Source organism: Cheilinus undulatus, linkage group 11 (genome assembly GCF_018320785.1).
Source record: "Cheilinus undulatus linkage group 11, ASM1832078v1, whole genome shotgun sequence".
In the NCBI taxonomy this organism is placed as follows: domain Eukaryota; kingdom Metazoa; phylum Chordata; class Actinopteri; order Labriformes; family Labridae; genus Cheilinus; species Cheilinus undulatus.
The window spans coordinates 26,862,033-26,882,413 of record NC_054875.1 but is presented as its reverse complement, the minus strand read 5'-3'; the positions used below and the strand labels follow the sequence as shown (position 1 = coordinate 26,882,413).

Below are 20,381 nucleotides of genomic sequence, written 5' to 3'. Positions count from 1 at the left end.
TATAATACCACAGTATAGATGAATTTTCCCTTATCATACCTCACCTTACGGTTATCAATAAAAGCATTTTGTGATATGGACTGCATAAACTGCACAAACTGGTATTTAATCCCTTAGCAACATTTTTCATGAAAACAAGAGAAAATTAAGAAAAAACAAACAAAACAAAACAAACAAACAAAAAACCAAGAAATGTTGACTGCTCACCTGCAAGACCTGTTGTTCACTGTAAAACCAAACAAAAACTCAAAATATTCTTGTAACTGATTACGTTAAACTTTCAAGAAATTGGCACACATTTATTTGAGTTAGACTTTAAAAAAGACCTCAGTTTACCCCTGTCTTTCACATCATAATTTTAAATAATCATGTAAGCTTATTAGACTGACTGTAGATACCAAAGACTGAAAGGTACCCTTTGACCCACAGAGTGCTCTTCCATGGAGGTCATTACATCATCCTTGCTGTGTACAGGTTGCTGGCCACACAGCAGGATTTCACTAACTGAGAGGGCAACTTCACTCATGGTGCAAAAGTACCTCATGCCCAAAGGCACTCTGGGAAAAATATGGAGATTGAATAGAATGGCGAAAACAAATTCAGTGATCGAGTACTGTTCATTCAAAACTAAAAACGCATTCTATGAACTCTGACAACAGGGCTGAAGTAGCTATCTTATATTTTCAAATTAACATAACTGGTGTTTTACAACCTTTGACTGTTCAGGTCTTACAGTGTACGGTGTTTTATATCTGTACATTAATTAGTGACTCCTGATTAAGGATTTACATAGCTCATTCTGTTTTGCTAGATATTCCCTAAAGATAACTAATTGTCAACAGTTTTTTTCAGCGTATTGATCCATATCCTCATTTTAATTTTAATGACAGAAAATATGTTGTTGCTCTTCTCTGATATGATCTACTTTGGCATGAGTTTGTGATCGTTGAAGTGGGGTTTGCAGGTGTATCCAATGGCTGCTTCGGTGTTAGCAATTAGCTTGGATGTAGTCTTCCAAACTCTCTATATGAGCTTTTCCAAATGAATGTGAAATATATCACATATATATCAATGCAATGGAGATATTAAACTGTCTATTTTGTGTTTCGGGTTGAACCCAAATCATTTTAATAAGAATAATCGTCTTTATTCTACAACAGGGCTTTATCCATCAATTTTCTTCACTCATTAAGACTTCATTATGGTAATCTAACAATGTAACACATGCACATGCACAGCTGAATATCTTTATGTAAGTATAGGTTCCTGTTTTAAGTGGTAGGCTGTTACCCATATGTGGTATGACAGTTGCTGACAGATATTTCATTTTACTTCTTTTGTTTTACTTATTAAGCCTTGAGTTGTCTTAATATTCTGTTCCTCTTGTCCTTGAGGTATAAAAAAATCCTTAATAAAGCCCTTTAATCAAATCTTAAACCCCAAATTCTATTTTACAATGAGAAACAACCTGACATTCATCACAAACTTAGTCAATATCTAGGGTTTTCCATCTTTGCATAGCAGAAAGGCTATGTATAATCACTGAAAGCTGCTCATTTTAATTATATATCATGAGGTTTTCTCTTCACTTAATTAGTGGATTAACATTACTTTTGAAATTGTTGCAGAAATATTCAGAAATTAGTATTGATAGCTTTTAGTGAACAAGAGGATTCAGAGTGGTTTTACTTTCTGATAAAGAATTGAACAATTTTTTTTTACTGCTGCTCCTGCCCACATTGTTTATAAACAACATTAGATATTATAAAACAGACGAAAAACAAAAAAAAAAAAAAAAAAAAAAAAAAGAAAAATACTGAAATTAGGGTGGGTTGCTCTGGACCACTGTTTTGGAGCCATGACTAAAGATACCACCATGAATGGTCATCTTTCATCTTGGACAGCCCAAAATCGCACAGTGTATACCAGGCTTTAGAAGAATGATTAAAGGTACATGCATCACTTTCAGAATTGCATTGTAAGTATTTATAAGTTGATTTTATACCAAAAAGCAATGGGTTATGATATAATTGGATAAAACAGTCAAAGCTATGTAAAATATCACATTTTACAGCAGTATATTGTTAGAATCTTGGTTTCATAAGTGTGGATTTGACAATGAGATTAGCAGCTGATACTCAATTATTATTATTTTTGTTATATATCAAAACCTGCATCGATTGCCTTTATTTTAGCAAGCCTGAAAATGCTACACTTTACTCAATCATTTGTCATTTCTGGGTTGTTACAAGTATTAATGCAATTCTTTGGAGTTTTCACATTAAATTAGTGTTCCCATGATCACAGTGGTACATGAATCAATTCACAGCAAACAGATCCACTGCAAAAAAACATAACCCAGCGTGGACCTAATAGTGTATTTCTTCAAACCTGTGCTTACATTAGTAATTTTCTGCTGTAAAAAAGCTGTGTGTAATTCTATGCCATTGTTCTATGGAGGAGGCTGTGGAGAGGCACGATCAGGAGAAACTTCAAAACGCTCCTCACTGAAATCATACGTAGGGCTGCTGTCTGTTAAGTCCTCTTCTTGTGGTGGGGTGTACTCTGGGTACTCTGCAGGGTCCACCTTTTGTTTCTTGATGTCCTGTGGGAGTTTCAGAAACCTGAGGAAAGAGGTATAATGATAAGTTTGTGTTGTAAAACACATAAGCACAGTGATATTAGTGAAATGGACACAAACCTGAAGAGGAGTTTCTGCCCTCGCTCTTTTTTAATGATGTTGAGCTTGTAGTAGTGGCGTAGAGCCCGGGACATTTTCTCATACGTCATATTGTCTCTATTCTATATAACAAAACAGATTACACATCATGATGTCTCCACAGTACAACATAACTGTTACTCTGCTTGGTATTTTATGCTTTAGCTCACCATCTGTGCTATCTTTCCCTCTCTCACCTTGTGGTTTCCCCAGAGATGTGCCAGTCCATTGGGGTCAACAACCCTGAACACCAGGCTGTCCCGGTCTTCCCATCGGATGTAATCCTTGTAACGATCATCACACAGCAGCTGGTACACATAGTCCCACAGCAGTCTGCACTCTGGACAGGATCAACACAGCAGTAAGACACATGTTAACAAAACTCTAACTACTACAAACACATACTGGCATTAAAAGCTCTACTGGGACAAATAATGCTCATTATTTTCAAATATAACAGTGTTATCGCCTTTATCCTGTTTTAACATGTATAAAGATGTATGCTTGTTACTAACATGTTTTCTATTCTGCTTTAGTAACTTTCCCTAGACTTAGGGAGTACTTTTTTGGACTTTTCAGATAGACCCAACAACTTAAAAATTGCATCCTTTTTCTACAGAATTTAGTGTTAGTTTTATTGTTAACGGTTTACTTATAACAGTTTATTAACTGTACTTTTATGCAGATATCTATTAACAAATCAATGATAAAAAATATTGTTAATAAGAGTAATTTGTCATCGCAAAGTTTTACCTGTTTGTTGTTGTAAACACGGAACATTTTACCTGTACCTGTTCATACATAATTGGTCAATACAGCTCAGACAACCAAAGTTTTTAGTTCTTCTGCCTCCTAGTGGTCAAACTGTACAATACAGTTTTGAGAGCATATTTTACTTTAACTTCCTGAGACCTAACCTGACATGCCAGATGGATGTGTTTCACACATCCATCTGGGAAAGCTTCAATAGGAAACGTCTGAGAAAAGGCAGAGGCTTTGAAAAAAACTCGGAGGGTGATTGGGTGAACGTTCTGTCTGTCACATCTCTATGGGCCACTCAGAGCAACAAAACACGTGACGTGGCCGCTATCGAGCTGCACGTGCGCAGCTTCTAAGGAACAGTGTTGGGGGTAACGCGTTACAAAGTAAACTGTTAAGAGTACTCAGATTACTTTTTTGGAGTAACGCGTAACATAACGCGTTAGTTTTACAATTCAAGTAATCCCGTTATTAGTTACATTTTCATAAATGTAATCCTGTTACTGAAAGAAAAATCCCAAATTTCCTCTTGAAGCGTCTGCCTCTGTTTTTCCTTCTTCTCTTCCTGTAGTCATGTTGGCACGTGCAAGCAGAAGGTAAACATTCTGTGCCATTACATGCGCACTTTTAGCTCCTTTAGCCAAAGAGATAACAGAGATGAAAGCAGGCCACTGTCGAATTATCCCCATTATGATGGATTTTTGGATGAAAGGGACAATAACAGCATCCTGGTGAAACGGAACTTTAAAAGCTCTGTTTGCTTTCATTCAATCAGCTGTTCAGCCGTTCCAATCATGCGCGGTTATTACCCACAGCGATGGAGAGATTCTTTCTGCTTCTGCTCAGCTTTTGACAGATTGTGAGCATGCTAAAGAGCTGTAAAGATTTTCCTGTCTGTTAGTGGTGTTCTCAGGCTGCAGAGATACAGATTATGGCTGTAAATTAGGCTGTACATTGGCATTAGTGTCTGCACATTTAAATGCAGACATGTGGTTGTTGTTTTTACAACCACCGAGTGGAACAATATGCTACAGGGTTTTAATATTTAGTAACGCAAACGTACTCTAACGCGTTATTTCTGGAAGTAGGTAACGCAGTAACGTAACAAATTACTTTTCTCAGTATGTAAAGCAGTAATCTAACGAGTTAGTTTCAAAAGTAACGCTACCCAACACTGTCGAGGAATAACAGGAAACATGGCGACTACAGACATGTAAGTACTCGGCTTTTGTCGTTTTTGAAAAGAAAACAACTCACTGCAGTTCTTTGTTCTTCCTTTAACAAAGAAATGTTGTCAAGTTCTGATAAAACTGGCACTTTAGCAGCATCCATGCTAATCTCTTCCTCCATAACTGCACCAGCTCTTGCTGCTGCTTGTTAACGTCACGACTCTGCTGCGCCTGAAAGTACTGCCCCTCGTCGCTGATTGGTCCTGTCACTTTCTAACTGGGCCCAAACGGTTCAGATGGGAGCTTTGCAAGATGGATTCGCCAGTGAAAAACAAGGAAATGGGTGTATCCATCTGCTTTGCAAGGTTACCTGAGACCTGAGCTGTTAAGAGTACATTTTTAGTTCCATTTACTTATTTGGGGAAAGTGAGACCTGATAAGTATAAAAAAAACACAATCATCTCTTTACCTCTAGAAAGTCATTTTCACAAAGAATATGCTTTAAAAATGCAAAAAAAAATTTGGATGTCATTTTGCTCATGATGGGCTACAAGAACTTATTCAAGTCAAGTATTAACTAAATTTCAACTAAATGTTCTGGAGTTCTTGGAAAATTTTCTTCAAATTCACTAGAGCTATCAAAAAAAAAAATCCCCAAAATGTCCAAGATATTGCCAAAAAATATGTGAATATTCTTAAACAGTTTTTAAACCCAACTAATAATAATTATAAAAAATACTAAAACATTTCACTAATAGTTTGGGCAAACTTATTTACTTACATTCCTGAACAGAAAAAATAGTTTTAGTGGTTGAATGTTATGTTTGATTCATTTCTGACTTCTCAGAGAAGCTCAGTGAGCCGGCTCAAATTTGGGTGAATTCAGTTTGAAATTCCTCATTCCTGTTCAAAATGGTAAAACGTGGAGAGTTCACTGAAAATAAAAGAGTCCGCATTAAAGCACTTCATGATGCTGGAAAGTCTCTGAGACAAATATGACAGGTGGTCTAATAAATTTGTTAAGCAGTGTATGTGCATGTTGTGTCTCAAGAGCATATCTCTGCCTCCATCTAGGAAAAGAAACTCTTATTTATGTACAGCATATTTTCAGAGAAAAGCTGCAGTATATCTGTATAATATTGTACAGCTGTATGTGTAACCTCACCTGGAATGTGGCCATTGGCTTTGTGCAGGGGGCTCCTCGGTTTCTCCCGATTGGACAAGTTGAGTGGCTCATGTATGATACTCTCTGTTTGGCTAACACACCGATCTCGTTTGTGGTGCATTGATGAGCCATCTAGGACCAAGAGAGAGGAACAGAAAATCATGCATCAAGGTGTAAAATCGCATAAAATGTGTTTCTTTTTTGTTATACTCACTGGCCTGCATGACTGCAGCTGGGTATAAGATTGAGGCATGATCTCTGAGAGGCGACACAGGCTCTGGCTTGCTGGTCACACTGGTTAGAACAGCTGCAGACACTGCAGTTGTGAAAGTAAGGGGAACTGTGAGACAGAAACATGAGGAACAGTGAAAAGGAGCTTAACTGAAAGCAAAAGTGACTTTTACAGCAGCCTGGAAATATTATCAAAGATGAAGGCAACATAAAACACTTAAATTTGTTGTTTTTACTGTATCCAAATCATATTTATTGTTTTGGACTCTTGTACGATTGTCTGTTGTTTGATCATGGCACACCCACTGGCACTCATCCAACTTTCTACGATGGAAAGCACCTTATTTATGGTACGGACAAACAAGCAGTGATCAGTGACTTCAGTTAAAATGTCCACACAGAAAAGGACAATAATGTCAAGTAATCATTATTAAGGAAATCGTCTAAAGGACATTAGCCATTTCTCTCTGAAGAATAAAGCTCCACGTGTTCTTTTTGAATGCAAAGCATAATAAACAATTTGTTAATGGAACACTTTGATGTATGTAGTGAGACTTCTTAAGCAATCATCCGTTATCCGTTTTATCAGATTTCAAAGGTTTTGAAGACTTTCACACATCATTTAAAATGGTTACTTACTATATCCTAGTCTCAAGCAAAGTGAAAGTACAGTTAAAGTTTCATTTAAAATGATTTTGAGCAGCAGAAATGCATTTCTCATGTTTAAACTTATGAGTTTGTAAGAAAAAGAATTCATTGAATGTTCTCACACGTACAATTAAACACAGGAATTCCTTCATGATGAGTTTGCTTAAGTGCATGTGGCTAATCAGGAAGTATCTCCAAAAATATGACCAGGAAACATCTTACTTGGTTTTTAGTAAACTCAAAGTGCAATTGCATGTATGTATTTTGCACCCTTGCTTTCTATACTCACACTTTCTATATTTCTGAAATGTCTTCCTACGTATAACTGACCTGGGATGTCACTGACAGTGGGAGACTTGGGCTCTTTGACAGTCTGATGGGAAGTTTGGCTTCTGACTGGACTCTGAATGTTTCCATTGGCCAAGAGGGAAGATGTGCTCACAGGATCACAGACCATAATCCTCCTTTGCTGTTTTACACATTGCAGGATCTCATACAGAACATCACCTGTACAGAACAGAGGTTGCATATGAAAACTTCTGAGCTATACGTGACCGCACATAATCTTTCTGTACCTGCAAATACCTACCTGAGCTGGGACAGCGGCGCCTGAAGTCTTCTTTGGTGAGCAGGCAGAGGGCTCGGCCGTTCATCTCAAAGCGTCCCTTTTCAGGCCGTCGCAGTGAGTATTCCTTCTGAGCCCAGTGGAGCCAGTGAGCTACATCCTCCTTGTCCCATAGAGATGGGTTTATTCCTAAAAAAACAGATTCAGATAAAAAAAAAAACACACTGTGATAACATGCATTTGTGCTCTAGTGTTGCATACTTCTGCCTCTTGTTCCTTGAGGGGTTTCTTCCAAGTTTAGAAAGTCTATGTCAAAGATAGAGGAGACTCACGGAGCTGTCCAGGTAGATGCCACAGGTCCTCCTGTGAGGATGGACTGACCAGTGGAAGCTGGTTTTGGGGACTGTGACGCACACTCTGAGACATATTGACTTGCTCAGCATGTGTCATTACACTGGCTGGGCTGTCTGCTCTGTTTTCTTGCTGCAAAACGTGTCAGAATGAACAGAGCAGAGATTTTAAGAGGCTAAATTTAAAACAGAAAGTATAAATACCACTTAAAATGCAATAACATTGCCTTTTTGCATTGTTAAAACGTGTTGCTCTCAAAAATTGAACTTACCTTGACCAAAGGTGACGGGACAGTGTTTTCCATAAAAGTGTCCTTTATTGTTTCGACCACGCGTAACAATAGAAGATTTCCTCAAAAACGACTTACAATTCGTCCAAGTGGCTAACTTACATCAGCTGCGAGTCAGATACTCATACGGTTCATTTTAATTTGAAGGTAAGTAAGCATAATTTTGGAGAAATAAAGCTCTAGTATTTTCACATTCGACTCTTCCGGGAAATGAAAACGAAAGGAACATAATCCTTGCAGGGGGGTGTGCGCGAGACGGGCTGATTGGGGGAAGCAACTACAGAGGACATTTCCAGAAATACAACGTCTGACTGTACCTGACAGGAGCGCGAGACTCACTGTTGCAAATAAGCGATGCAATATTTAATGTAAATAGGGGAGCTCTTTAATTCTGTCACACCTTATCAAACAAAGCGCCTAGATGATACCATTTCGTTTCAGGAGTGAAGATATTTTTTTTAAAACTCCAGGAAAGAGAATAAATGCACGAGAGTGCCATCAAGCGTCTCAGGGGGCGCGTACACATTAAAAAGCAGGGAAGTTCTTATAGTCCCGTCCCCATTCTTTACTCGACACGTAACGGAAGACGACACAAACGGACCAACGTCTGCCACACGACTACTGTGCGAGCTGGTAAGTGTATTCAGCTGAACGGTGACAAGGCATACGATACAAGAGTCACGTAATTAAGGCATTACCATAGGGCAGTACATTTACTGTAGTTCACTGAGGGTAACGTCTCCAACCAAGGATTCATAATGCTGAAACTGTTCATGTGACCCGCTGCACAACTAACTCTCCGCATACAGAAGGCCATATGATACACTTTCTACAGTTAGGAACTTATTCTGACCATGACTCTCTTGACACAATTGTCAGAATGAAGTCCCTTTATTTGATTGGAAAAAAACTTGACCAGAGAAACTGCAGATCTACATGCTGGTCAACCCAGTGCATGTCTGGAAGACGGGTAATGTCCAGTTTGGCCATCTTATTACACAATGAAGAAAAACAGATAAATTATTTTTTTAGTAAATGAAGGCCTACTGAAATTCTAGAGTCTATCAACATGTTTTACTTTGGTCATATGGTAGATTACTTATTAACTTGATTTAGAGTTGCAGTAAACCTTGTCTACCTTGAAATTAAAAGTAGCCTTCTTCTTACCTAACCCAGAACACTCCTGAAAATGAGAAGGGAATTACTGACTGAAATTACTGCATGAAAAAGCTTGCTCTGAAAATAGTTAACTAATCAAAGCTCCAAAAAAGAAGCTGAATGGCATGTACATCTACATCTCACAAAATTAGAATATCATGTAAAAGTTCATTTTTCCTGTGATTTACTTCAAAAAGTTGATTTCTAGATTCATCTCATACAAAGTAAACAATTCAAGACTTTTTTGTTTTAATCTTGAGGATTACGACTAACAGTTCACGAACATCAAAAATCCACTATGTCGAAATATTAGAATATTGTGGAAAAAACACACAACTGCAATCATTGGGAAAATTGCTGAATTGACTACTGTCTAAAGGACAATCATTGACACCCTTCACAAGACTGGTGAGCCACAGAAAGTCATTCCTGAAAAGGCATGCTGTTCTTGAAGTGCTATATTAAATCATACTCATGAAAAGTTGACTGAAAGGGAAAAGTGTGGTAAGAAAAGCACAAGCAACAGGGATGAACGCAGACAGAGGATTGTCAAACAAAATGAGCATAATTTTCCAGAAGGTCAACAGTTCATTATGAATCTTTTTTTCTTTTTGGACTGATGTTTTATGATATTCTAATATTTTTAGAAGGTTGATTTTTTTTGTGAGCCGTAAGCTGTAATCATCAACATTAAAACTACAAAGTCTTGACATATTTTACTTTGTATTAGATGAATCTTGAATTTATAAAGACTTAATTTTCTGAAGTAAATCACATGATTTTTATATGATACTGTAATTTTTTTTAAATGCACCTGTATGTCTTTAAAAGAGCTACATTAAAATATGAAAACATCATGCTTGAATGCAAGATCATGCTGTATGGGTGTTGGTAAATGTGTTTTATGTCTGAATTATAAGAATAAGGGAATGTGTGTTGAGTGTATCTGGCCGTAACATTATTTAAGTTACACTTGAGCCCATAAGGCCCACATTAGAAACTGCTTCGTTTTAGGTTGTCAAGATTATGAAATTTTGAATCTCTGCCTTTACTGACCATACTGATTTGCAGGGATGCACGATATTGGATTTTTACCGATACCCGATATGCCGATGTTTACAGATTCATTTTAGCCGATACCAGTAGCGGCATATTTAAATATGTTTTACATAACGAAAAATTCAGTCCTTTGAACACAATTTAAGGTTTGATGATGAAAAAAAGAAACACACTTTTGTTCTTTTGTTCAGAATGAGGATGAATGAACAACAAGATCTCAACTGACATAGGTCTGTTGTACCAGCCTAAAACTCCACTAAATTTTTAGTATGCATTTATATGGCCAAATTTTACAGTCGATATATGCTGATATTCACAGCCAAAATATCGGATGTAAATATCAGCAGAAACTTTGATATCTGCCAATATCAGACCGACAATATCGGTCATCCCCACTGAGTCGGATTGCATACTTCTGTTCATGTAATAGATATTTGCATAGCCACATGTATTAAAATGCAGACATGTCTTTGCTGTCGTATTCTTTAGTGATGTTGGCTGAAAAAATTGGAAAACAGTTGGGCCACCCAACGCGCTCAGTGGCTGGATGGCTGGTCAGCAGGTTTCTCGCAGCGCGTAACCATCTCCTTGAAGAGAATGCTGTGCAGCTGAGTGGGATCCAGCCTGGGGATACAGTACTGGAGCTGGGTCATGGCCCAGGACTTGGTCTGCTGTCAGCTGCCAAACTCCTCACAGAGCCCTCAGGCCACCTTATAGGGGTGGATTACTCAGAGTACATGCATAAGGTAAAGAACAAATATTGAGGGAATGGGAAAAGGTTGGAAATTCATTTGTATCAAAAGCATGCTTAAAGGAACAAACATGGACTCACAGTAACAGAACTTTACATTATTTCTTAACAAGTTAGATTGGATAGAAATTATCTCTAGCACTCAAAGGGGGAAACTTTAAGTGCTTTGGAATAGCATTTTTCTATTTTTCTTTTCTCACAGATGGCAAGCAAAAAAATGAAGGATCTTATTGGAAGTGGGAAAGTGACTCTACACCTCTGTGATGTAGCAGCAATGCCTCTGTCTGACAACACCGTGGATAAAGTATTTCACTGTAACTGCTACTACTTCTGGCCTGACCTCAAGAAGGGAGCCACAGAGATACACCGGGTAATGAAACCAGGTAGGATCCAAGTTTGTGTAATACAGATACATTTTTATTTTTTACCTCACATTTTGTTTCCAGAAAAAAAAAGCCTGCCTTGAATGGTCTCTTTGGTTTTCAACATTCTCGTACCCCTCTAGGAGGCCTGATGGTGACCACACTGAGACTATCTATGGTGGCTACTATGGCAGCAAAGCGTGTGATGCCAGGACAGAACTGGCGACCAGACAACTACATGATGGCTCTGAGAGACTCTGGCTTCACTGATGTCAGAATGGAAGACAGACAGCATAAACAAATTAATTTTCAGGTTATCTATGCTACTGCTTTGAAATAAGATTGAAACAAACTAGAATTTTGCAGCCCAATGTATGTCTGCCTTCTCCTGTGATTGTCAGGTCTGTTAGTACTTTTTCAACATGGAAATGTTGTAATTTCTATCAATGAAAACAAATGCCCGATCAGAAGTGTCTGTCATTTGACTTTTTGGTTAATACCCCTCATGTTGTACCTTTAAACCATGGGCGGAGTGAGGGGGTGGCTTATGGGGCTTTAGCCCCAAATGTTTTCTTAAAAGCCCCGAATCTTTCAGGTTGGTTCAAAGTATGTTGCTTATGAGTGATATATTAGATAAATGCAAAATGAAATAAACAAAACAAAAAAAAAACAACAAAAAAAAAAAATTGGGCCTTGCTGATCAGAGCATGGAAATGTAATTTTTAAAGTATTTTATATCTTTTTTTTAAAGATTGTATGTATTTGGGCTGGGCAATAAATCTCAGATTAAATCACAATATGGCCTGCTGCGATTTTCAAATCGCAGATGGTGCAATATTTCTTTGACCTGTTTGTGTCAAAATACCAGTTTAAAACTTTTTTGATTATTGATTATTGATTATTTTTGTTGGAAAATACATGAAATGAGGAACTTCAGAAATAATCGCATATCAAATCGCAATCGCAAAATTGGGTAAAAAAAAAAAATTGCAATTAGATTATTTTCCCAAATTGTTCAGCCCTAGTATGTATGGAGGAGGATTAGAAACATTTAACAAAAAAATGGTATGCATTTTTTATATTCTAAGAAAAATGACAAAATTTGGACTTTTTCCTATAATTAAAAAAAAAACATGCATGAGAATTTTTTAATGGCCTTAATACTCTTTCGTATCTATACACTCTGCTGTGTAAAAATGCTTTTAACATTGTTCTGAAAATATAATTTTTAGCATATTTGTGAATAAATGAATATCTCTAACCCCAATTGTTGCTTTTTATGTGCTTTGCTTGAAAATGCAGAGCTTCAATTGTAAACTTTTTCACTAAATTCCTACCCTACCTGTCCAATGTTATGTAAAATATTACCTTCAGAAATTTTGAGAAGGCAGAGAGGAAAATTATTGGACTCTAGCATGATGTAAAACAATTTTAGAATGATAATGACACTTTTGGGTTAACAAAAAAATGATGTTAGTAAGTATTTCTGTTTAGGTTGAAAAAGATTATTTTTACCTAGATGAGGCGTAGATTTGTTGGCATTATGAATTATTTTTTTTATTTAAAAGTGCCAAAAAAGTGCTTTAAACTGTCTGATAAGCAATAATAATAATAATAATAAATAAATAATAGGGAAGTGCCAACTCCTCAGCCATCCTTTGTTTGGGCTTAGCCCCGGATTTTAAACATGTCTGGCTGCGCGCCTGCTTTAAACTTTCAAACAACTGCTTGTAATCATAAACAAATACAGTATGAATTTTTCTCCACTTATTTCAGGCTTGAAATGCCTAACTAAAAACACAATAGAGGTTTGAAATTTATTGATTTTACTTATAACAAGCATGCACGATGGAATAAACCAATTAGGGTTATGTCTCATTATATGATTCACCGATAGTCTGTCTTTGTTAGTCATATTTTGTGCTATATACTCCAGGACGATAGATGGCGGTATGCATGTTTTATGTTATGGTTGAGGGAAGAAGAAGAGGAGAAACGCGGGCAGTTGTGTGACGTAAGAAGAGGGAAAATCAAAACAGAGCTCACGAAGTGTCTTTTAAACACTGTTCAGAGGTTAATTCGCGGGGTTTCTGTAAGCTAAACGGTGCATCTTAAGTTGAAAACATTTCTTTAAACAAGGAGAAAGGTAGGTTAACATCGAGTAATCTTTGAACTTTGACAATGTTGTTGATATTAAACACATCGAAACGTTTTCTTACTCTAAACCCTTGAGTTTGACGTGGATAGCTTACCTTTTAGCTTTACCTTTTATTTTATCGACAGCAAAAGTAACAGAGTGCACAGGAACCTATTTAAGCACATTGAAAATTCAACTTGAAATGTCTTTGTTTCAGAAATATAGCCTACATTTCTATAAGAACTCTCAGCAGGATGCAGAGAGCTTCCCGTTTAAAGCGTGAACTTCAGATGCTAAGCACCGAGCCTCCTCCAGGGATAACATGCTGGCAGACCGAGGAACGGATAGATGAACTATGTGCACGTAGGTGATTTTAGCTGTTTGTGTTTCAGCTTTTGAACTAATGTAACCATTCTGCTTTTATTCAGCAGCTTTACTCATGTAATTAAAACCGAATGTTCATCCACCTGCTGATGTATTTTTCACTTTTCCTCTGTTTACTAGAGATTGTTGGTGGAGCAGACACTCCATATGAAGGTGGGCTCTTTTCTTTGGAGATAAAGGTCCCAGAGAGGTATATTTTCTCAAGGTTTCATCAGATGTGTTCATCCCTCACATAGTCATATTATGAAAAGACTTAGCTCCATGCTCTTTTCCTCCTTTAGGTACCCATTTGAGCCTCCCAAAATCCGATTTTTGACTCCAATCTACCATCCAAACATTGACAATTCTGGACGAATCTGTCATGATGCTCTCAAACTTCCTCCAAAGGTTGAAACTGTTGATGAGGACACAATTCTTATTTTACTTAAGCAATTTTGGTGTTATATTTTAGGTTAAACATCCTGGGAGCTTCAATTTTTTTATGTGAGTGGACCGATTTATTAATTAGTTTTTCTTTTATCCAGGGTGCCTGGAAGCCATCCCTCAACATTTCCACTGTCCTCACCTCTATTCAGCTCCTCATGGCTGAGCCCAATCCAGACGATCCACTCATGGCTGATATTGTGAGTCAGAAAATCTTGCACTTGTAATTGTATGGTTTGTGTTAGTGTAGAGAAACTTCAACAAGCACAAACACAATATCTTTAACATGGACGTGTATTATAAATTTTCTAAAATTCCCCCTGTATTTGGACTGTAGCCCTGTTCAGACCAAGGTTTGTAACAAGATTTGTTTAAACTTGTAACTGCTAGTTACTGGCCACTATGCAACATTCTGAAAGTCTCAGTTCACAACTGGGGACAATGTATAATTTACATTGCAATCAGTCTCACAGTCACTCTATTTGATGTGATTTATTTTTTAAGTTAAAGTGCAATGAGTTTGCCTCTACAAGAAAGACAGTACAGTTTACTGTATCACACATGCTAGTGTAAGTACACAGCAGTGGTTGTAGACACCACAGTGCTCTCTCTTCACAGTTGGACAGTTCACACATTTTTCCATAAATGTCCTTTTTCTCTGTATCATTATCATCATGATAATGTGTTACATTAAACCCGGAGTTCCCTAACTTTTCAGCTCGTGACCCCTAAAATAACAATGCCAGAGACCAGGGACCCCCACCAACCCTGGAGGTGGTTAAAGCATACAAGGTTGCCCAAAGCATCATGTTGAAATTTTCATTTGAAGGAGTTTTGTGCACATTACTTAGACCATATGATTCCTACATGAGGGTGATTTGCCCCTCATTCCCTTTTATAAAGATGCTCTTGCTAAGGCTCTTGTTAAGGGTGTCATGGTACCAACATTTAAAGTTGTTACGATACCAGTAAAAAAATAAATTGGATATTTGATACCAGGGAAGAAAATTAAGTTAAAGGTGAAGGATCCTTTTGCCTTTTTTACTCACAGCTGCAGTGCTGAAAGAGGAAAAATAACATAACATTTATCAACCCTTTGGCCATAATTAGACTTGTTGCTGTTCTTGAAAGTGTTGTTTTATTATGAAAATAATAAGTTTGTTGTTTTTTTAGTTAACACAGCACAGAAGAGCACATCCATTGCTTTTTAGAGTATTAAATATTGAATTAATTCATGAATCAACTGAATGGACTCATTAAAACAAAAGTTCTATATAATAAAACCTTGAACAAGAAGACAGCTATTGATTGTCTATTGATAAGTTATTTACAGTGAAGTTTTGAAATCTTGCTTGAACCACATAACCACTCCTGAAATATAATCCTGTGATGGTGGGTGAGTTTATTTTTTCAACACAAAACCACCACAGCTCATGTTGAAGTGGACAGTGCCCACCCCTAGCCGACGTACCCTCCTGACTTTAGGGTTTTAACCCTTAACCAGGCTTTATTTGCACAGCAACACCAAAGCTGTCACAGTCTGCATCATGATCAACTTCACTAGCCTTGGTGACATTAACCAACAAGAAAGCTAATGGAGCTAGTTGTCATTCCCAGAAGCAAAATAAGTACTAAGGTTGCCGTAGCTTGTCCCCCAAAGATGTTTTGAATTAATTAGGAAAAAATAAAAATAATTTTCACCAGGCTTATCATGATGGGCATTTACTGTTAACGTATTAATTTTTATCCACATGACTTACCACTTCATGCTAGAGATAGTGTGTCCATCCTTCAGATGTTTAGCCAGATTGCCTCCCTTTGTTTTAACTTTTTTGAGGCACTTTTGGCACAACGGCCTCAGCAAATCTGTTGTATTTCTCTCTACTTCTGCCACATATGCAAAAAATTGCCACAAAACCCTTCTACTATTTTCATTTTCCCCTAATATTAGTTTCAAAGTTCAACTTATACCTTACTAGCTTGCTTCTTAATTGACAAGTGTTATTTCATCTTTCTGATACACTGTAGCAGCAAAGCATCAGGTACAGGATCAGTTGATCTACTTTATCGTTCATTTTTGCAGCCCTGGATTGAAAAATCTGATCTGTTTTTTTTAACCCATTGGTACTATAAAATGTAAAATGATATTGTATTGTATCATTTTAAAACGCAGTATTGAAAAGGGACTTTTTTTTGACAACCTGAACTCTCATGGATGTTTTTTTTTGCCATCACAATCAAACATGGTAGTACATTTTTAGAGAACACATCAAAACAAAACACTTTGCTAGTTCAGTCCTGGTAGAAGTAGGATATCTGCTAAAAAAAAAACCTGTATTTATTCCAAATTCAAATGCAGCCACTGCAGCCTTGAACTTCACATGTATTATCTAGTTTGAAGGTAAGCATCCTGCTTACCTGCAAAGCTGAGGAAGGAAACAGGAATACCTGTGGAGATGAATAGTTTCCATGTTGACAATTTAATTTTAAAAAGATGGCTGTAATAATTTCCTGAATTCACATCATGATTTTATCCAACAAAATATTCAGCTTCAAACCAATGTTTTTCAGCATTTAACCTTTTAAAACAAGATTTCCTTATCTCATTTATCAGCTTGCAGCATTATTAAACCAGCTGTTGGTGACTTGACAAACTTAACTGTAGGCAGCACCATCAGCAGAGCTGATTCAAGGTGCAACTGTGTCCCCTGTGACTTCTGAAGAATGTGTGGTTGTGTTGTGGATCTTTGGTCTGAGCTGGGCTTATGAGGCAGATAACACAAAACCTGAATTGTGCATCTGGGGAAGGATTAAATATTCTTTCCACTTCTATCCACTAAATGTTTGAACAATTTGTAAAGATATAGGTTTTAAAAAAATCGTGTTGCAAATCTCAGCTTTTTGCAGTCTTAAAATTGGAGAGAACTTTTCAGATTTGCAGTAAAACAATGTTTGATCAAAAAACTCGGTTCTATGAATCTATGATGAGATACTTAAATACAATGTTTTGAATGCAGTCATCAGAATTCAAATACAACAAGCAGCTGTTCACGGAGAAAGCTAAGAAGTGGACACAAGAACATGCAGTTCAGAAGAATACGGTAAGTGCCTCTATCACTAGCAGTTGTGTTTTTTCACTTAAACTTTTTAGTGTTCTTTAGTAGGCTGCATTTTTATATTTGAATAAGCATGTGTAGTTTTATTAATCAGTGGTAGTAAGTAGCAAGTAGAGTTAGCTTTGTAGTAGTAGTAGTAGTAGTAGAAGTGTTGTACCAAGCTCCACAGTGCTGTACTGTTTACCATTAAATTAACTATGTGTAGTGATTAGTGTTGCCCACAAGGTGGTGCTATGCCCCTTCAGTGGAACATTGTCTAGTATTGTAAAATCATATTACAGCAAGATAAAGAGTGCTGACATTTCAAAATGTGTCCTTGACATTTCGTACATTTGAATGTGGAAGGCATGTTAATAACACTAGGTGAAGAATTAACATACAGTCTGAAGTAGTTTTGTACCTGTCTGTGTTCAGGGGGTCATGGAGGGCAACAAAGAAAATAATCCAGATCAAAAAGCCTTATCCCGCAAAAGAGAGGCACAACAGGAAGTGGAGGCATCAGCAAAGAAAACCTGTGTTTAGTTTGTTCCTCACCTGTTTGAGCCTTGTGCCCATCCTAACGCCTATTGGCCTGTAAAGAATATGACTTTGATTCTTATTTTCCTCTTATTTGTAACATTTACTGTGTGTGTAATTGTAGTCCTTAAACCAAAATTGTGATACACATTTTATGCACTTTCTGTGTGGTTATGTTTTGTTAATAAAGTTAATCTTCTGTGCTCTTATTTTGGTGGGGTGTTGTTTTAATGTTAGTGGTATAATAAGAGATGTGATGTGTGTTCAGTATGAAGATAATTTTATTCAAATATATGCTTACAGTTGTATACAAAGTATGTACATCCTAAATAGCAAGTTTTTTGTACAAACTAAGAATTTATTTCTTAAAATATAAAATGTATTTGCTGTGTATCATATAAAAAGGAGAACATCATAGGGCTGTATTGTGTCAATACCATGCTAGTTCAGAGGTAGTTACATTGTATGTACATATTGCTAGCCTATTCCAATGTCTGTAGAAAGATTGCTACATCCAATTCAGTCTATATATCTGCTGAGATGCTGGTTTAAGACATGTAAACCATATGAAACTATGTGTGCAATCTGATATCTCTTGCATTTTGCCGAGTACAAAATGAAAACAGGTATTGAACTAGCTTTTACACATTTGGAAGAAATGAAATCTGACATCTTGTTTCTGTAAATGGAAAAAAAAAGTTAGCTTACTCTGGTGAGATGTCCTTTTGTATGTGTCCCTTTATGTAAAACAGACCTTTTGCATAGGATAGCACTTGTATTTAAAGAAAAAAAAATAGATAACTCCACTTAAAATATTACCGAACAATCTGTAACCACTAAGCTGCATGTCTCATGATCACATTTCAGTATTAAATTTACATATATTCTACATGATCTAAATAAATTCCCTCTTGCTACACCACTGATTGGTCTGATGCTCAGAGTTCAATGTTGTAAACAACTTTTATATGCGCTTTCTTGTCATGTGAGCCTATGGCTGAGGCAGTCCATTGAGTAGTTTCTGAACTTTTTCTCAATATTCCTGGATTTCTGTTGTCTTGGTTTGCATTTCCTTTCATTGTCTTTGCTACGAAGGAAACTTTTTGTTGCATCCGTCTTCAGTGGCACTTTGTTGTATTCAGTGTACTCCACAGTCTCTGTATGGATTCATTCTGAGGTGCTTGAGGATTGATGACCGAGAGCTGATAGTGCTGCTACAGGTCAGTGATGAGTCCTTGAGTGTCCACAGTGTCCTAGCTGTTCAGACAGCTATCTTACAGGCTCATGGATGAGAGTTGAGAGAGGGAGTTTTGGAAGAGTGATACATAGGGCAAGTGTTATGAATAACCTCTTGATCCAAACTCTTCTGACATTCATTGTCGCTTAGGCTCCCTCGATCTGTCACCCTGTCTCTATCCCTGGCTGTGGGAGTAGGTATCTGGCAAGGAATGAGGGGGACAGATGAAGTAGAGGAGCAATGAGAAAACCTGGCTGTATCCACTTGTGATTGCAGAGGGGTCCCTCCACCGTACAGGGCGTCAGCATCAGAAAGTGACACCTGTGTCGACGAATCAGAGCAGGAGCTCTTCTCTGTCTCCACAGAAACCAGGGAGTCAAGGGTGTGGTCCCGGCGTAACTGTGGACGTGCTTTTGGATGAGGCCAGAAGAAAAACTGGGAGTGGTCCCGTGTGAAAAGGAGGAATAGGAGGGGATTTAGGCAAGCAGGCAGGGGCTGAAGAAGCAGAAGAACTGATTTTAGTACCTCCTCCCCAAGAGAGAGGAGACCCAGGAGGGAGCAGAGGGAGAGGAAAGCTACAGGTACATAGAGGAGGCCATTGGTGAATATTAGCCAGGCAACATGTTTGATCATAGCGCAGTCCCACAGGCCCTCACACTCTCCCCTAAGTAACTCCCAGTAGAGCCGAATGTAGGAACCTGTGACGATGAGCAAGCACAAAGTGTTCATCATAATGAGCGCCAACGGGAAGCCCAAAGAGGATGGCAGTCGAGAGGATGGGGGTGGCAGGGGGGAGGGAAGACAAAAAGGTGAGGACCCATACTCCCCAACTCCTACCAGCGGTAAAGACGCAAGGGTGAAGGAAAGAGTGAGGCAGAAAAGTGCACATGTGCGTACACTCCCAAGGGATGGGGACTTTCCATAGGCTCGAGCGCATGTCACGCTCACTCCACACTGCACAGCTGCCAGAGTCAGCAGCAGCACACTCGCTTCAGATGCAAACACCCAGACCCAGCCTGTTGCCTGACAACCAGGACCCCCCTCCCAGCGGGCACCATGGTGACCAAAGTCTCCTAAGGTTAGAGAGTCCACAAGGGCCAGGGTGCATGTACAAACACCTGTCAACAGGTTGGAAGCGCCCATGCAGGCCACAGTGAAGCGGAGCGGTGACAAGTAGCCAGGTGACCCAAAGAGAGACAGGAGCAAAAGGGAGTTTCCCAGAAGAGACACCAAGGAGATGGTCCACAAGCCCACTCGAACCAGCCAGCTTCCTAACAGAGAGTCGCAGGGACGGAAGGGACCTGAAAAATACAAGCCAATTTAAGTTTGAATACATGGTTCT

The 20,381-nt window shown here is 38.0% G+C and overlaps 4 protein-coding genes across 8 annotated transcripts in view; 2 read left to right on the top strand and 2 right to left on the bottom strand.

The window, feature by feature from the left end:
• etv7 (ETS variant transcription factor 7) lies at positions 1 to 8,097 on the bottom strand. Of its 5 annotated transcripts, none has more exons than XM_041800291.1 (9): positions 7,879 to 8,097; positions 7,589 to 7,782; positions 7,281 to 7,445; positions 7,022 to 7,198; positions 6,027 to 6,152; positions 5,813 to 5,944; positions 2,890 to 3,059; positions 2,702 to 2,802; positions 1 to 2,624 (listed from the first exon to the last, which is right to left on the bottom strand). In XM_041800291.1, exons 2-9 carry the CDS (start codon positions 7,704 to 7,706, stop codon positions 2,453 to 2,455), a joined length of 1,161 nt encoding a protein of 386 aa, XP_041656225.1. In that variant the 5' UTR covers positions 7,707 to 7,782; positions 7,879 to 8,097; the 3' UTR covers positions 1 to 2,452. The 5 variants fall into 5 exon arrangements, with proteins under 5 accessions (XP_041656225.1, XP_041656220.1, XP_041656222.1 ...); XM_041800286.1 differs by having other exon boundaries at positions 7,589 to 7,739; XM_041800288.1 differs by having other exon boundaries at positions 2,917 to 3,059; positions 7,589 to 7,739.
• Positions 8,098 to 8,446: 349 nt separating this feature from the next.
• zgc:194242 (uncharacterized protein LOC100005854 homolog) lies at positions 8,447 to 11,693 on the top strand. Its single transcript, XM_041800317.1, has 4 exons — positions 8,447 to 8,529; positions 10,603 to 10,859; positions 11,067 to 11,247; positions 11,370 to 11,693. Exons 2-4 carry the CDS (start codon positions 10,605 to 10,607, stop codon positions 11,564 to 11,566), a joined length of 633 nt encoding a protein of 210 aa, XP_041656251.1. The 5' UTR covers positions 8,447 to 8,529; positions 10,603 to 10,604; the 3' UTR covers positions 11,567 to 11,693.
• Positions 11,694 to 13,214: 1,521 nt separating this feature from the next.
• ube2t (ubiquitin-conjugating enzyme E2T (putative)) lies at positions 13,215 to 18,011 on the top strand. Its single transcript, XM_041800321.1, has 7 exons — positions 13,215 to 13,372; positions 13,581 to 13,726; positions 13,868 to 13,937; positions 14,029 to 14,134; positions 14,272 to 14,370; positions 17,188 to 17,271; positions 17,701 to 18,011. Exons 2-7 carry the CDS (start codon positions 13,618 to 13,620, stop codon positions 17,806 to 17,808), a joined length of 576 nt encoding a protein of 191 aa, XP_041656255.1. The 5' UTR covers positions 13,215 to 13,372; positions 13,581 to 13,617; the 3' UTR covers positions 17,809 to 18,011.
• Positions 18,012 to 18,146: 135 nt separating this feature from the next.
• LOC121518072 (leucine-rich repeat-containing G-protein coupled receptor 6) overlaps positions 18,147 to 20,381 on the bottom strand; it is a 62,504-nt gene continuing 60,269 nt past the window's right edge. The window contains exon 18 of the mRNA XM_041800269.1: positions 18,147 to 20,340. Within this exon, the coding sequence (XP_041656203.1) occupies positions 19,085 to 20,340 (1,256 nt within the window). The 3' untranslated portion in view covers positions 18,147 to 19,084. The remainder of the gene's footprint in view (positions 20,341 to 20,381) is intronic.

Coding starts and splice junctions, on each gene's coding strand:
- etv7 (XM_041800286.1), bottom strand. CDS start 7,911: ATGGAAAACACTGTCCCGTCACCTTTGGTCAAG. Junction 7,446..7,588: donor GCATCTACCTGGACAGCTCC/GTGAGTCTCCTC, acceptor CTGTTTTTTTAG/GAATAAACCCATCTCTATGG. Junction 2,803..2,889: donor AGGGAAAGATAGCACAGATG/GTGAGCTAAAGC, acceptor TTTGTTATATAG/AATAGAGACAATATGACGTA.
- zgc:194242 (XM_041800317.1), top strand. CDS start 10,605: ATGTTGGCTGAAAAAATTGGAAAACAGTTGGGCCACCCAACGCGCTCA. Junction 10,860..11,066: donor ACTCAGAGTACATGCATAAG/GTAAAGAACAAA, acceptor CTTTTCTCACAG/ATGGCAAGCAAAAAAATGAA. Junction 11,248..11,369: donor ACACCGGGTAATGAAACCAG/GTAGGATCCAAG, acceptor GTACCCCTCTAG/GAGGCCTGATGGTGACCACA.
- ube2t (XM_041800321.1), top strand. CDS start 13,618: ATGCAGAGAGCTTCCCGTTTAAAGCGTGAACTTCAGATGCTAAGCACC. Junction 14,371..17,187: donor ATCCACTCATGGCTGATATT/GTGAGTCAGAAA, acceptor TTTTGAATGCAG/TCATCAGAATTCAAATACAA. Junction 17,272..17,700: donor ATGCAGTTCAGAAGAATACG/GTAAGTGCCTCT, acceptor GTCTGTGTTCAG/GGGGTCATGGAGGGCAACAA.